This window comes from Balaenoptera borealis (assembly GCF_965194805.1).
Source record: "Balaenoptera borealis genome assembly, chromosome: 15".
Lineage (NCBI taxonomy): Eukaryota > Metazoa > Chordata > Mammalia > Artiodactyla > Balaenopteridae > Balaenoptera > Balaenoptera borealis.
Genome location: NC_138871.1, coordinates 70,376,331 through 70,390,653, shown reverse-complemented (window position 1 = coordinate 70,390,653; position 14,323 = coordinate 70,376,331). Strand labels below are relative to the sequence as shown.

At 39.1% G+C, this 14,323-nt stretch overlaps 1 protein-coding gene across 5 annotated transcripts in view; it reads left to right on the top strand.

Moving 5' to 3' along the window:
- Positions 1-14,323, top strand: part of ZNF512 (zinc finger protein 512) — a 32,081-nt gene that overhangs the window by 6,776 nt on the left and 10,982 nt on the right. For 2 of the 5 annotated variants that reach the window (XM_082357613.1, XM_082357617.1), the window contains 8 exons: positions 3,440-3,627; positions 4,437-4,532; positions 5,131-5,214; positions 5,873-5,997; positions 6,537-6,623; positions 7,036-7,134; positions 7,725-7,892; positions 10,822-11,016. In XM_082357613.1, coding sequence (XP_082213739.1) covers positions 3,440-3,627; positions 4,437-4,532; positions 5,131-5,214; positions 5,873-5,997; positions 6,537-6,623; positions 7,036-7,134; positions 7,725-7,892; positions 10,822-11,016 — 1,042 coding nt within the window. The remainder of the gene's footprint in view (positions 1-3,439; positions 3,628-4,436; positions 4,533-5,130; positions 5,215-5,872; positions 5,998-6,536; positions 6,624-7,035; positions 7,135-7,724; positions 7,893-10,821; positions 11,017-14,323) is intronic. The other 3 variants (XM_082357614.1, XM_082357616.1, XM_082357615.1) reach the window with 3 other exon arrangements.

Sequence of the window (14,323 nt, the reverse complement as noted above, 5' to 3'; positions counted from 1 at the left end):
TGTTCCTCTGTACCTTCTTTTGGATTATTTAAATGTTTAGTGTGCCATAATTTATCTATTTGATTTTGACTCTCTCTCCTACTCCCCCCCCCCCTTTTTTTTTCCTTTGAGGGGGTGGTTTGGTAGTGGTTGCTCTAGGAATTACAATATACATACCTACCCTTTCATCATCTACTTAGAGTTAAAATACTACCACTTTGCTTAAATGTAGAAGCCTTAGACCATATAGATTCCTTTAACCCCCTACCTGCTGACCATTAAATTATAGTTGTCATATATATTACATCTACATTTATTGAAAACCTTACAAGATAATGTTAAAATTTTGCTTTAAAGAGTTTTTAATATTTACCTGGCTGTTTGCCATTTCTCTTGCTCTTTCTTCATTCTTAAAAATCCAAATTTCTCTCTGGTGTCATTTTTCCTTCAGCTGGAATTATTTCCCTTAGCATTTTTCATACAGCAGTCTGCTGACAACAAATTTTCTTAGTTTTTCTTCATCTGAAGAAATATTCCTAAAGGGTATTTTCACTGAATATGGAATTTTGGATTGATAAATCTTTTCTCTCAGGATTTTAAAGATGTTGTTGTGCTGTCTTGTCCTTGGTTTCTGTTGAGAAATTCACAATCATTTGAATCATTGTTCTCTGTATGTAATATGTCATTTTTTTCTCCCTGCTTTCTGGATTTTTAAAAAATCTTCAGTTTGAAACAGTTTCATTAAGATATATCTAGGTGTGTTTTTCTATTGAGTGTTTGTTGAGCTCCTTAAATCTGTAAATTTAAGTTTTTCATTAAATTTGGGGGATTTTTCCACCATTATTTTTTTTCAAAAATTTTTCCTCAATCTCTCTTTCCTCTTCTTCTGGGATTACAACTACGCTTAAGTTAGATCTTTTGATATTGACACCACAGCTTGTTGGGGCTTTGTTGACTGTTTTTCAGTGTTTTGTCCTCTTTATTCTTCAGATTGGATAATTTCTATTGATCTGTCTTCAAGTTCATAGATTCTTTCCTCTGCCATCTCCATTCTATTACTAGCCCATCCAGTGAGTTTTTATTTTCTTTGTTATTTTTCAGTTTTAAAATTAATTTGTTCTTTTTTATGATTTCTATTTTTCTGCTGATAATTCCTACATTTTCCTTCATTTCCAGTGTGTTTTCCTTTCTATCGTGGAGCATAGTTATAATAGCTGCTTTAAAGGCTTTGATAGTTCCAACATCTGCATCATCTTCCAACATCTGTTTATCATCTGTCCTTTGAGAATTGCTCACATTTTCCTGGTTCTTTGTGAATTGCATAATTTTGGAATTTATTCTCAAGATTGTGAATGTTATTTGTGTAGACTGTGGGTCTTTTTAGGATCTTCTGGGGATTGTTGCTGTTTTTATTTTAGCAGGTAACCTGTTTAGGTTCAGACCATAAATTCTGTCCTACTTTCTGAAGGCATTGGTTCAGTGGAACTGAGGTTCCATTCTTTTGAGTCTTTTCTATGATGGTTTAGAGCTCAGGGGTTAGTTTGAGACTTTTTCAGGTTTTTCAAATCTTGTTTCAGTTCTCCAAGCTTTTGATACATTGGTTTGGATCTGTCTCACAATAGTAGCTCAGGGGTTAGGCTGAGACTTGTGTAGTTTGTTTAAATCTTATTTCACTTTCAGAGTCTTCGCTAAGCTGGTTTGGGTATGCTCCACACATACATAGCTCAGGTTAAGCTGTGATTTGTGTGGATTTGTACACAGAAATATGAGGTCACCTTCTTTGCCTGTCTCTTCTCCATGATTCCCCCACATTCTCTAGTCTATAGAGACCCCTTTTCCTGGTTTCTAAGGCCAGAAAGATAGAGTTTCTATGAGAATTTAGGCTGCCCATGCTGGTCTGTGAGTGGGGGCCACCCTTGTTGCAAAGCTGCATGTGAGAGAAAAAAAAAAACTGGGAAACATACCCCATGTGGCTCACTTCTCCCAGTTTTAACTCTTCTCCACAATCCACCTGCTTCTGTTTACTTTTTGAGGTCCAGAGTTTTTAGTTGTAATCAGCAAGAGGAATGGGCCATAGTGGCTGTATGCCACTGTGCCAGAACCAGGACATCTCTGTATTAAATTTGTAATGTTGGACCTCAGGTACAGAGCTGAGAATCATTTTTCCCTTTTTGTAGCATACTGACTTTGTAAGTCCCTGTTATTTTTTGTTTTCCCTATCCCCACATCCATCCCCTTCCTCCCAGAGACAACCATACTAACAAGTTTGATATTTGTCCTTAAATATTTATGAGTCCTTATAAAATAGCTAGTGCTGTTTACTTGTGTGATTGTTTTTAATTTACTGAATTGACATTGTACTGTACATCTTGTTCTGTTTTTTTTTTTATTAAACAGTATGCTTTTTAGTTATGTTCGTATCTCTAGATGTGTAGAAATGGTTTATTGCTTCTAACAACTGCATAATATTCCCTAGCAGGCATCTATCACATTTTACTTTTATTTATTCCTAAGAATGGTCACCTTTGTTACTTCCAGCTACCTGCTACCACAGACCTCTATGTGTAATTGTTACCAACCCTACCTCTAAAGTGTTGTCTTGAATCTGTCAGTTTATCATCTCTACTACGAAATCTTAGTTCAAGTTCAAGCTTTCATCATCTCTTATCCATACTGTTGCAATAAGCTGCTAACTCTTCTCCTTTCTTTCACTCATCCTCCATGGGTCATCTTTCATACAGCATCCAGAGTGACCTTTCTAAACCATAAATCTAAGGCAAGCCTCACACAGTTAGTTAGCTGGAAGAGGAATGTCTCAGAGATCCTTGGACTACACTTTGAGAACTGCTGCTTTACCACACTTTGAGCCATCTAGAAGATACTTTGTCACTACTCAGTAATGTTTGTTGACTATATACTGACTCGTCTTAGATTTAGAAATTTGGGTCCAGCCGTATACCAGACTTCTGGCCAGCTTAACTCAGACAAGATAGCACCCTTCCTTTAGCTATGGGATCTAAGTATCAAGTTGCCTAAGCAAGACAGGGTGCCCTGACATCAAGGTGTAGTGGTTACGGTCCCTCTGCCAGAGAAATAGGGAGGCCTGGACATACCTGCTTACAGATCCAGGGCATCTTCTGAAGGGTCATGGAACACCCTATTTTACTACTTTCTTTTCATTGATGGTTTAGGAAGGAATGCCTACTTGGGCTATAGAATGATCATTTATGTGGACTGCTTATGCTTTCTGATTATAGTGAAGTATAATAATAATTATATGTATTGTACTCGGTCAACTATTTTAATTGTTAGAAAATTACAATCTAAATTGTTTTTATTATCAGACTTCTTCGTTTTTTGCACAGGTAACCAACTTGATTATCTTCTTATGATGTAATGTAAGTAATAGAAACTTTACTCCAGACCCTCCTTTGTGGTGTTTATCTTTGTGTCGTGTTAGTAGCAGGACCCAGTGCTCCATAAAGGATAATAGTTTCCAGTACACTATACCTCACGATGACTCCTTAAGCGGCTCATCATCTGCTTCTTCTTGTGAACCGGTGAGTGATTTTCCAGCCTCCTTCCGAAAGTCTGCCTACTGGATGAAGATGAGAAGGATCAAGCCAGCTGCTACTTCCCATGTTGAAGGTATTAGTATCAGTATCTTATTCCAAAGACAGGGAACTCTCTAAAGTTATATTTGAGGTAGCTGTTGTAAATGGCTCTTAAAGTATTAAGTACCACGTACGTGTTCGTTATTAGTGGTTGAATTTTTCTTTTTTTTTTTTTTTGGCCGTGCCGCTCGACTTGTGGTATCTTAGTTCCCCAACCAGGGATTGAACCTGGGCCATGGCAGTGAAAGCACCAAGTCCTAACCAGTGGACCGCCAGGGAAGTCCCCAGAAAATTTTTTTAAGGTGTTAGGCTGTCATATACTGTTAGCTTCATGAACTGTCCCTCTGTTTTACAGAGTGAAATTCTGCTGATCTTACTCCTCTAGGTTATATGGTATAGCCTTTCCTCTTCATACGAATTGAACTTTCTTTCCCGTTGCTCTAGTTTGATCCTCTGTTGAGGGTTTAGGGGCTAGTGTAAGGATTATTCTAAGTGGAATTTATTAGTAGTTATAGTCTGAAGGGTTCTTAGTAGCCCTTTATCTTGAACAGTTAGCCTCAAATCAGGATCAAACAAATGACACTGCCTGAAGGATCTTATTTTTCATAGGGAACAGTTGATCACTTGGGATGGAGAACAGTACAAAAGGAAAAGGGAAGGTTGAGTCAGTTAATGAAAAGTTATACCAACTTCCCTAAAAATGTTACAGACACTTCTGTAAGACCTGTGCTTGCTGATAATCTTTCCCTTTGGTGGTCTTGTGATCGATGATTTGAAGGCGGGCATAGATGTTCTCATATAAACCATACTGAGATTTTGTTTTGTTTTCCTATGTTATTTCAGGGTCAGGTGGAGTATCAGCCAAAGGAAAAAGGAAGCCCAGGCAGGAAGAAGATGAAGACTATCGAGAATTTCCTCAGAAGAAGCATAAGCTTTATGGTAAGGGAGTAATTTTGCTAATTCTTTTTCACTGCGTGCCTGGGCTTTATTCTCTGAAGGTGAAAGGGAGAGGGACCTTAGATTTTGGCCCTTAAGCAGTTTGGAGCCCTTTGAATTTTTTGGCAAGGAATGGCCTCCATCCTGCCTTTTTTTTTTTTTTTTAATTTTGGCTGCACTGGATCTTTGTTGCGGCGCACGGGCTTCTCTAGTTGTGGCGTACGGGCTCTCTAGTTGTGGCGCACGGGCTTCTCTGGTTGAGGCTCGCGGGCTCTAGAGCTCGCAGGCTCAGTAGTTGTAGCGCGCGGGCTCTCTAATTGCAGCGTGTAGGCTTAGTTGCGGTATGTGGGATCTTAGTTCCCTGACCAGCGATTGAACCCGGGCCACTTGCATTGGGAGCGTGGAGTCTTAACCACTGGATCACCAGGGAAGTCCCCCCATCCTGCCTTATTTTACCGTTTTCTTCTGTCATGATCTAAGGGAGTCATTTGGTTGAGGGAGTGGGGCCTAGGGTGTTGAGAAGAGGAGGAAAGAGATTTTGGTGCTAGAGAGGGGTCAGCAAAGGTGATGTGTTGGGCTTCAAGTTTCTGTCTTGCGTCAGGGAGGAAGCAACGGCCTAAAACTCAGCCTAATCCCAAAGCCCAGGCTCGTCGTATTCGGAAGGAACCACCAGCTTATGCAGCAGGTATGCCTTCTGTTGGAAGCTTTGTGAGATCTGGTTCTCTCATTCTGTCTTTTTTGTCGTTGTTGGTAAAGGAATGATGTACCAAAGCATTTTTTTAGGGAGGCACTTATTAAGCGCATGGCTTTGGAGGTCAGTCACGTTTGTTCAAGTTTTGGCTCTTCATTAATTTTTTGACCTGCCTCTTAATTTCTGCAAACTTCAGTTTCCTTGTCTTTAAATAGGAATAATAAAGGCAGTCAGAATTGTTGTGAAAATTAAATGGGATAAAAACATTTAACAAAGTCTCAGGCACATAGGAAACACTTGGCAAACTGATTGTTATATATCTCAGTATCCCATTCTTATATGCTACTATGAAAAATATTACCCATTGACAGTTATACGTCAGTAAAACTGGGAAAAAAATTATTGCTCATTTCTTTAAGCCACTGGGCTTTGGAGTGGTTGTTGGATGGTTTTGATCATGGGGAATTGAGTAGGAGTTTCAGAAACTCTTCACTGCCTGAAAAAAATTATTTCTAGAAGTTATATATAGCAAGAGTCTTTCCCCCAGGAAGAGGAAAAGCCACTTTATGATACTTTTCCTAAAATCTGGGATTGTGCTTTTTGTTTCTGGAGAATACTGCAAATTGTAAGTGTTCCTTTCTCTCCTTTGTAGGCAGTTTAGAGGAGCAGTGGTACTTAGAAATTGTGGATAAAGGCAGTGTCTCCTGTCCTACCTGCCAGGCAGTGGGGAGAAAGACCATAGAGGGCTTAAAGAAACACATGGAAAACTGCAAACAGGTTAGATATTTTGTGGCATTTCATAACTGTTATGACTTTTTACCCAAACTTTAAATCTCTGGCACTGTGTTGGATATGCTGATTATTGTGGAGAAGAGGCAGCATTGTGTCATAGAGAAAACATAGACTCTGGAGTCTGACAGACTTGGGTTTGAATCTTCATTCAGCTACTTACTAGTTGTGTCATTTAGCTTTCTGTGTGTGGACCTCAGTTTTCTCATTTATAAAGTAGAGATAGTTACTACCTTGTGTAGTCCATGAGAGGATAAAAAAGAAATATTACATGCTAAGTGCCTACCCCATTACTTGGCAAATACTGGCACTCAGTAAATGGTAGTTCTTATTATTTTGAAAATGAATAGCCTTTACCTCTTTGCCCTTGAGGACATGACAATGAGCTTTTGGGATTTTGAGATTCATTGACTATTATAGAATTTGGGAAATAAAGGAGATACAGACCAGAGCAGTTGAATAGGACTTTGTGACATTCTATTTCTCTGTTGAACAGCCTGGCCCTGAGCAGTATTTTTCCCTTGTAGGAAATGTTCACTTGTCATCATTGTGGGAAACAACTTCGTTCACTGGCAGGGATGAAGTATCATGTCATGGCAAATCATAATAGCTTGGTAAGAGTGTCTTCTGTGCTATATGAGCCTATGTGGTATTTGGATGCCTTTACTTGGACGAGTGTAGATAAATCAGTGGAGATGGCTAAGGCTCTGGGACTTCATGGGGTGTTAAGTAAGAAGACCCTTTAGATAGAAGAGTTACACACAATGAAATGTGGATACATAGGTATTTGTGTTTAGGTTAGCCCAAAGGTTCATATCCTGGGAGGTAGAGGCTTTGAACTCTTAGTTCCTTTACATTCACTCCACTGTTTAGGAGAAGATGGAGAAAGCCAGGAGTCAGACAACTTAGACTTCATGGGCATCAGCTTAGGTACTAGTCCAGTCCTTGATTCTCCTATGATAGAATTTTTTTTTGTATCTGTCTTGTGCATGAGTCATTTGCCTGTTTGCTTCTCTTGCTTTCTAGCCCATCTTGAAGGCTGGAGATGAAATAGATGAGCCAAGTGAGAGGGAACGTCTCCGAACAGTTCTCAAGAGACTGGGAAAGCTGAGGTGCATGCGTGAGGTAAGAGCCCAAAGACAGCAACTCCTTCTGCCTGGAGTCTCAGGTGAATGTCTTTCTGTTATTCGCTTCCACGTCTCCTACTTCTCCCTTACAGACCTGGTTTTGTGTCATCTTCCAGCATAAGAGCGACTTCTGTTTTTCAGGGTCTCCTGAACTCATTAACAGTTCTTTATTTTCTTTCTCATCTCCAGAAGTTTGTTCTCCCTTTTCCCTTTGTTTGAAGGAGTTTCTTTGTCATCCTTTCTTTAGTGTGATAAAGAGGATTGTAGTAACCTCATGTGAGGAACTTTGATATTGCTGGCTGTTTGATATTGGGGTGGAGTTGGATCATAGACCAAGGAGGAAGCTGTGACACAGACGAGGTATACAGTTCTAGTTTACTGATTGCTGACTAAATTGATTGAATATCATACTTGGTGGTAGATAGGACAGCAGTTGGGCCAGGGACAAGGAAGGGTTGTGCCAATGGGAAATGCTGGAGAGGGTCTAGTGATATCAGAGCGTCTGTTTTTATGATGTGGCTATTTGGAAGTTTAGAAATCATATAAAAATATGTAAGATTATAATATAGGCCTCTCTCCTTTGTTCAGAGTTGCTCTAGTAGCTTCACCAGCATCATGGGATATCTGTATCATGTCAGAAAATGTGGCAAAGGGGCTGCAGAGCTGGAGAAGATGACCCTGAAATGTCACCACTGTGGAAAACCATATAGATCGAAGGCTGGACTTGCGTATCATCTGAGGTCAGAGCATGGGCCTGTGAGTACTGATTGCTTTCCAGACCCTGTTTGGGGATCTGTTCTGCGGTGACTGCTTGCCCCTGCATCTTTCCTACATCCTTGGTTCCTCATTTGTAGTCCCTTGTAATCTGAATGTTTTTGTTCTCTCTCTTCCTTGTTCTTTTGTGCTCTCCTGTCTGCTGTTTGATCATTATTAGGTTAAAGAAATCAAAGTTCATTGTATAGTCTGGGCAGAAGTAAACTCATTACTATATTTTTAAAGCTTAAGGCATTCTCCCTAAGCGAGAAATTTTGTGGGATTCTATCCAGCTGATTCCTCTATTCCAATTTTTTTGTCTTGACTTTTTCTTTTCCTGATTACATTTCTAGGCTCCCCCACCTCGTTTTTTTTTTTTAGCGTTAAGTTGCAAGATATAACTTACATATGGTAATTAATATTCACTCTTTTTAGTATACAGTTATAAGAGTTTTGACAAAAACATACAGTCATGTAATTACCACCATGATCAAGATATAGAACAATTTGATCATGCCCCCCAGATTCTTTTGTGTCCCTTTGTAGTCAGTTGTTCTTCCCATCCCCAGCCCCTGGCAACCACTGATCTATTTCCTGTCCCTATAGTTTTGCCTTTTTGGAATGTCATATAAATGGAATCATGCAGTATATACCCTCTTGAGTCTGGCTTCTTTCACTTAGCATAATGCATTTGTGATTCATCCGTGTGTTGCAGGGATCATTAGTTCATTCCTTTTTGTTTCTGTCTAGGAATTCCATTGTATGGATATTTCACAATTTATCCATTCACCAGTTGAAGAGCATTTGAGTCGTTTCTAGTTTTTGGCAGTTTTGAATAAGCTGCTATAAATATTTACATAAAGGTTTTTGTGTGAAAATAAGTTTTGTTTTTGTTTTTTTTTTAATTAATTAATTTATTTATTTCTGTTGGCTGTGTTGGGTCTTTGTTTCTGTGCGAGGGCTTTCTCTAGTTGTGGCAAGCGGAGGCCACTCTTCATCGCGGTGCGTGGGCCTCTCACTATCGCGGCCTCTCTTGTTGTGGAGCACAGGCCCCAGAGGCGCAGGCTCAGTAGTTGTGGCTCACGGGCCTAGTTGCTCCGCGGCATGTGGGATCTTCCCAGGCCAGGGCTCGAACCTGTGTCCCCTGCATTGGCAGGCAGATTCTCAACCACTGCGCCACCAGGGAAGCCCTGAAAATAAGTTTTAATTTCTCTTGGGTAAATACTTAGGAATGGGATTGTTAGGTCATATGATAAGTGTATGTTTAACTTTGTAAGAAACTGCCAAACTGTTTTCCTAAGTGGCTGTGCCATTTTGCATTCTCACCAACAAAGTATGAGAATTCCAGGAGCTTTGCGTCTTTATCAGCACTTGCCCTTGTCATGTTCATTTTTTAAATCCATTCTAATAGGTATGTAGCAGTATTTTACTGCAGTTTAAATTTGCATTTCCCTGATGACTAATGATATTGACCATCTTTTCATCTGCTTATTGGCAATGTCAGTCTTTAGTGAAGTTTCTTCTTTAGTGAAGTGTCTGTTGAAATCCTATGTTCATTTTATTGTTTCAGTTTTTGTTGTCTTGCTATTACGTTTTAAATATATTTTGAGTTTTTTATATATTCTGGACACAAGTCTTTTATTTATTCATTTATTATTATTATTATTTTTTGCTGCACTGTGCGGAGTGCAGCATCTGAATTCCCCGACTGGAGATCAAACCCCGTGCCCCTTGCATTGGGAGTGCAGAGTCTTAACCACTGGACCAACAGGGAAGTCCCTGGACACGAGTCTTTTAGCAGATACATGTTTTGCAAATATTTTCTCCCAGTCTGTAGCTTGTCTTTGCATTTTTTATAGTGTTTTTCAAAGGGCAGAATTCTTAATTTTCATAAAGTTCAGTTTATCTTTTTTTTTTCCTTTTATGGAAAATGCTTTTGTTGTTGTATCTAAGATGTCTTTGCCCAATCCAATGTATAATTTTCTTTTGCTGCATTATAACAATCACCATAAAATTAATGGCTTAAACAACACAACTGTATTATCTCACAGTTTATTAGGCCAGAAGTCCAGGTTACAGCATGGCTCAGCTGGTTCCCCTCACAAGAGGGGAACCAGAGAGCCGTAGAGCCTCACAAGAGGGGAATCAAAGTGTCGGTAGGGCTGTTCCTTTCTGGAGGCTCGAGGAGAGGATCTGTTTCCAGGCTCATTAAGATGGTTCAAGAATTCAGTTCCATTCAGGTATAGGACCTCATTTCCGTGTTTGCTGGGAGATGTGCTCACCTTCTAAAGGCTACCTGCAATCCCTGGCTCATGGTCCATTTATCTTCGAGTCAGCAACAGTATTGAGTCTCTCTCATGCTTGAAATGTCTCCTTTTTTACCTCTTTTTTCTGTCACACCTCTCTTACTTAAAGTCAACTGATTATGGACATGTATTAGATTTACAAGAATACCTTCACATCAGCATCTAGATTAATGTTTGGTTGATTAACTGATGACAGTAGCCTCACCAAGTTGACACATCAAAAAACCATCATGCCCACGATCACAAAACGTTCTCCCTAGGTTTCTTCTAGAGTTTTTATACTTTTATGGTTTACATTTATGGCTATGATCCATTTTGAATTAATTTTTGTATATGGGTTGATGTTTATTTCTTTGTATATGGGTATATCTTGACTTTTAACCACTTTCACTTATTCCAACACAACAGATTTTATCCTGCTAAGAAGCTTTTTACCAGTAAAATATGCATTAAGATGGTAGAGCTTTATACTAGTGGTTAGCAAGCTAGTAAGTAGCTTTCTTTTCTTTCTTTTTTTTTTTTAAATAGCTCTTTCGATATTGAGAGCAGGAAGGACAGCCTTTAGTCACTGGATCTGATGGAAGCCATTTCTCAGGCCTGTGTTGTACTGTGTCTTATTCTTGCAGATATCCTTCTTTCCAGAGTCAGGACAGCCAGAATGCTTGAAGGACATGAGCTTGGAGCCAAAGAGTGGGGGCCGAGTTCAGAGGCGTTCTGCCAAGATAGCTGTATACCACCTGCAGGAGCTGGCCTCTGCTGAACTAGCCAAGGAGTGGCCTAAGAGAAAGGTGCTTCAGGATCTGGTACCTGATGATCGGAAGGTGAGGCAGAAAGTAGTATTAATTTTGAAGCATTATGTCTGATACTGGCTTACTACATACAGAAAAGTAAACACACTTGAGTGAGTACATGATAGACAATATTTTGCTCCTTTATCCTTGGAGATGGAATATATCTGATCCAGCTTCAGTGTTTGGATTCATGTAGGTCCTAGAGTGACAGTCTTTTTCAGAAGTTCTTTAAGGAGCCCTCTTAATTTTAGGCTACTTCCAGGGTGAACCTGAATTCCCAGGTCACTTTTTTGTTTGGTCTTTGCCCAGTATGTTTCCACTTGGTTAGTTCATATGTAGTAGTTTAATATTTAGTTTAGGTAGGTGTTTTCAGTTTGTTTTTATAGCAGTAGGACCCCTTTCCCCACCTACTTTTTTTTCCAAATAATAAAGGCTTATGCAAAACACCATTATATAAAATAACTAAAAATGGAGTTGCTCTGAGTAACTAGGGGTAGTGAGCCCAAAGGCTTGTCTACTTAGCCTTCTCCTTGATACTTTTGTCATTCCCCTCCATGGCCCCAAATGTACTTCTGAGGGGTGCAGAACCCAGCTTGGAAGCCTTTGGTTTAGAATAAACAGATCATAGAGGGAAGGAGCCCTATTTGGCCAAGAGGAGACAAGGAGTATATGACAGTGGAGTAGTCATGGGAAGGGGTTGGAGGGCTATACAGTAAGGACTAAGATCAGAGTTAAGGGCCTGTTACTCTCCAGGGTGTCAAGAAGAATAGTTTAGATTTGGCCTAGTGCTTTGACCCATGTGAGAGGAATGTTATGTGTTACAAGAAAATAGGTCAAATCTAGAAGTTAACACTTTTTCTTATTTGGTCTAAAAATCAGTCCTACTGGTGTCCAAGAAGTTGGATCCTGTTTTTGAATATCAGAACATCCTTTCTTGTTTCAGATTTATTGCCACTTTTTTCATGCCACAGGCTAAAGGACATGGTTATCTAAATTCAGTTTAGATGTGAATTTTGCACAGTGATATATATCTTGTGATATTGCAGTCCATTTGCTTTCATTTTGCATGGTATGTGTTAGAGAATTTGTTAGCTCACTGATAAGTTTTCGTAGTGTTACCTAGCAGATACTTTCTCAAAATCATCAGTTTTATATTTTGACCATGTATGGGTTTTAAGGCATAATTATTTTTTTTAAACATGAAAACTTAATTTTTTGGATTGTGGTTCAAAAGTCAAAATGATGATAAACATTGAGATATCTCACTCTCATTTGTCTTTTTCCTCTCCTGTATCTATGGTTAACCATTCTTATTAGTTTCTTGTGTGTCCTTCTGGTGTTTCTTGATGCAAACACAAGCAATTTGTTTAGGAAAACCTCCTGTGTTTTCCTTTACTCTCACACTACTACACACTCACAATACTTCTGATACCAGATGTGTGGGGTTTTCCCACACTGGCCAATTCTCCAACACCAGCTGGGTATCCTACAATTTAATATAGTTCTGACACTATCTACTTGGAGTTAATATCATATCATATAAGTTAAGGCTCAATCCCACAAGACTGCTTTAACTTCACATTCCAGTCATAAGTCCCAGGTTGTCAACTTGTACTCTGATGGATTGGCTATAAATTGGGGTTCCCATGACCCCCTCCTTGGGTTTGATAATTTGCTCAAATGATTCACAGAACTCAGGGAAACGCGTTTACTGGTTTATTATAAAGGATGTAATGAAGGGTACAGATGAACAACCAGATGAAGAGATACATAGGGTGAGGTCTGGAAGAGTCCTGAGCATCAGAGCTCTTGTCCTGTGGAGTTGGGGGTGTGTCACTCTCCTGGCACATAGATATGTTCACCAACCCAGAAGTTCTCTGAACCCTGTTATTTGGGGATTTTTATGGAGGGTTCATCACATAGGCATGATTGATTATTAACTCCATTTTCATACCCTCTCTGCTTCCCAGAGAATGGGAGGTGGGCCTGAAAGTTCCAAACTTCTAATCATTGCTTTGTCTTTCTGGCGACCAGCCCCCTTCTAGGAGTCCACCAAGAGTCAACTCATTAGAACAAAAGATGCTTCTGTCACCCAGGAAATTCCAAGAGATTTAGGAGCTCTGTGTCAGATATTCCTATAACTGAGGGAATTACAAATTTTAGGACCTCTGTGTCAAGTACCAGGGTCAAAGACTAAGTATTAGCAGGATCTAGGGCGCAGAGACCAATATATATTTCTTACTATTTTACAAACCTATATTCCTTTTTTAAAAAACCTTTGTATTTTGAAATAATTTTAGACTTACAAAATCATTGCAAAATTAGTACAGAGTTTCCATGTGCTCTTTACCCAGCTTCCTCTAATGCCAACATCTTACATGTAAGTATAACACGATCCCATCAACATCCCATCAGGATTCCACATTTAATTTTGTTTACTGTGTCTCCTTAGTCTCCTCCAATCTGTTACAGTTCTTTGGGCATTCTTTGTCTTTTGTGTCCTTGACACTTTTGAAGAGACTATCTGGTTATTTTGTAGAATATCCCTAATGTGGGTGTGTCTGGTATTTTCTCAAGATTAGATTGAAGGTTTTATGTTTTTGGCAAAAATGCCTTCAAAGCAATGTTGGCCCTTCACAATGTACCGTATTAGGAGGTATATGTATCTTTTTACTGATGATAATAACCTTGGTCACTTGATTAGGTGTCCAGTTTTCTCCATGGCAAAATTACAGTTTTCCCCTTTGTAATTAATAAATATTTTGTGGCGAGATTGAGACATTCAACTAATCTGTCTTTTTATACTTCTGCCCACTTACTTTTAGCATCCATCAGTGATTCTTGCCTGCAACAATTATTTCTATTGTGTTTTAGTCTAATGATGATTTTCTGTTTCCATCATTTCTTATTCAATTGTTAATTGGAATTCTACCGTGAGAAAGATCTTTTTCTTCTATTATTTATGTAAGTATGGAGTCATGGATACTTATTTTATTCTAGGGTTATAATCCAATGCTATTATTATTTTGCTGCTCAAATTGTCCCAGATTTGGCCATCAAGGGCTCTTTCAAGTGGGCTCCTGTGTCTTTTCAGCATGTCCCTATCACTTTTTGAGCATTTTTAAATTCTCTGACACCATGAGATACAGTAGGTGCATCTTGTATTTTTCTTACCCCAGCCCTGGAACCAACTGTTTCTCTAAGGAATCCTGCTTTCTTTTATTGGAGAATATATTTAGAAACAAAGATTTGAGTGCTAGGTGTACTCATTCCTACTGGGATGTCATTGCTTCTGGGCCCTCTTGACAGATAGAAATATGACATTTATGTATGAATA